Source organism: Drosophila persimilis, unplaced genomic scaffold (assembly GCF_003286085.1).
Source record: "Drosophila persimilis strain 14011-0111.01,24,50 unplaced genomic scaffold, DperRS2 tig00000124-arrow-pilon, whole genome shotgun sequence".
In the NCBI taxonomy this organism is placed as follows: Eukaryota; Metazoa; Arthropoda; class Insecta; order Diptera; family Drosophilidae; genus Drosophila; species Drosophila persimilis.
Window position 1 is genome coordinate 4845287 of NW_020825294.1, and position 2200 is coordinate 4847486.

Here is a 2200-nt window from a genome sequence, read left to right on the forward strand (position 1 = left end):
GCCTTTTTATGAGGGGACTCTCAACTTTTGCATCAGCGAACATTAAAATTATTAATGGCCCTCAAGGTCTGAAAATCAAACAAAAGGCGGTGTATTTTTAAGGATTTGAAAAGGATATTAATATGAAATTTCATATGCCCGTTTTATGGCTGCTTTTTGGGGCTGCTCTCTTGAAGATAACTTTAATTTGAAGGCTTAAATACGATCCAGTTCCAAAGAAAGATTCCCTTTAGATGGTTCGGGCATTCAGATATGTTTAGAGACTAGGGATTTCTTTACACTCAAAGAAACAACTATCCTATGGCTCTGCCACCTCTCAAAAGGCAGGATATTATGTTGAAAACCTATCGGGAGTGTTCTCCAAAAACATCCTCAAACCATTATGGAACTTTGCAGATCTTTGGTAGTCTCTTTCCCAGGCGGACTCTACTATCGCCTCTCCGAAAACTCTTTTCCCCCCTTAAAATATGGTTATATTTTTTTTATTTCATAAAATTCCATTTACATTAGAAGAACATCTCGAATAATTCAACGTCCGAAACGTTCTCGAGCCTGTAATTGTCATAAATACAAACTTGGAATTCAATATGTTAGGAAATGAATCCTTACCCTCTGTTCTTCCGCTGATGTCCTTGAAGAAATTCTATCCCTACAGATCCCTTCCAGTCGAAGGTCCAGGAGTTTGCTTCTTCATCCTCTTCGTGGGAAACATTTTCGATCTGATCTCAGGGTTTGAGCCTGGGGAGCACGAGTAGGCCTTATAGCTGTAGGCCAATGTAATACAAATCTCTTACCAATTTTCAACAATTTCTTCGTTTTCTTGGCCCTTTCGGGGCTCTTGGTGACGCGGGCCGTGCGTTGCGATGGAATGTGTTCGTAATCTGACTGTTTTCCTTGACTTTCCTTTTTGGGCACCTTTTGATCCTTCTGCAGCTTTTTTTCGACGAGCTGCTTCTTGGGCAAGAATTTATCAACACTATTGATTTTCTTCAGTTTCCAGTGATAGTCGTGGCGGAATATTTTGGGCTGAAAGTCGATTGGCATATGGGCGTATTGCTCCATCCTTCGAATGGTGCACATCATGCGATCGTTTCTTACGATTTTCTGCTTTATGCTGGCTATATCTATATGGCTATCTCTATGCTGCTTCTTTTGCCAGTTGGTTTCCCCGAGAGTGGTAGATTCTATCGAAGGTGCCTTCTCCTCCTCCAGCGGAGGGAGCATGTCCCTGGCCCTACGATTGGGCTCCTCGTGTCCTTCGATCTTTTGCTTCGTGCTGGCTATATGTATGAGGTTATCTATATACTCCAACTGCCGATCCTTGAGACTCTGCTGCTGCTGCTGCTGCCCGACACTCTTCTGCTCCTTTTTGCCTTCTGGGAGTGTGGCGGATTCCCTTGGAGGATGGATGTCCCTTACCCTTCGATTGGGTTTGCTCTGATCGCGTTGATCCTCCTCGTGATGGCTTTCTCCGAGCCGTGCGTACCTGCTGGCCAGATCGGATGTCTCATAGCCAAACGGCGACGCCATCTGCGTGATGTTGTACTGCATTAGGGCCATGAGGCGTTGCGTTGTCGTTCCCCGCGTTTCCATGGTATTGGGGGCGAGGATTTGCTGCTCCACGCGATGCCTCTTCAGTAGTTTACTGCTGAAGTTCTGCTGCATGGCCGCCTTTGCCAGTTCGCCTCGCCTTGTCTCAATCGGCAGCAGCGATTCGATTGCATTCTTTAGAACCGTGCTCAGTGGACCGCTTTTCGACCAGACCGTCGTGTCTTTACCGCTTGGCTCTGGCGGATCCCGAAGCGTATTCAAAGTACTTTTATTCATTGCCCGACTCCAACAACTAAATGCTACAAGCGATATATATCTGTTTTAATGGTTTTCTCTGATAATCGATCTGTTCTGATGGCTTACCATTTTTTCTCACATTAAAACATGTGCAAATATTCGTTAAAACATAAAATGTCTTTTTGACTGCCATAATTATCACAAAAAAAAAATTAAAACAATATAAACTAAAAAAAAAAAAATACTTAAAATTTCGACATTTAGGTTGTTTACCCTCGGAACTTAGTCAAACGAATGAGAGTTTCGAGTTTTTGGACAGCCCAAATCGACACCAATACGGAAAACCGGGCTACTAGACCAAGACCGGGTTGTAAGAATATTTTTTTGTGGTATACAGTACTCTGTTTATATG

The 2200-nt window shown here is 43.4% G+C and overlaps 1 protein-coding gene across 1 annotated transcript; it reads right to left on the reverse strand.

The window, feature by feature from the left end:
- Nucleotides 1–466: 466 nt before the first annotated feature.
- On the reverse strand, nt 467–1983 carry LOC6593449. Its single transcript, XM_026988042.1, has 4 exons — nt 1915–1983; nt 795–1850; nt 610–738; nt 467–552 (listed from the first exon to the last, which is right to left on the reverse strand). The coding sequence occupies exons 1-3, from the start codon at nt 1979–1981 to the stop codon at nt 650–652; spliced, it is 1212 nt and encodes a 403-aa protein (XP_026843843.1). The 5' UTR covers nt 1982–1983; the 3' UTR covers nt 467–552; nt 610–649.
- Between the last annotated feature and the right edge of the window lie 217 nt (nt 1984–2200).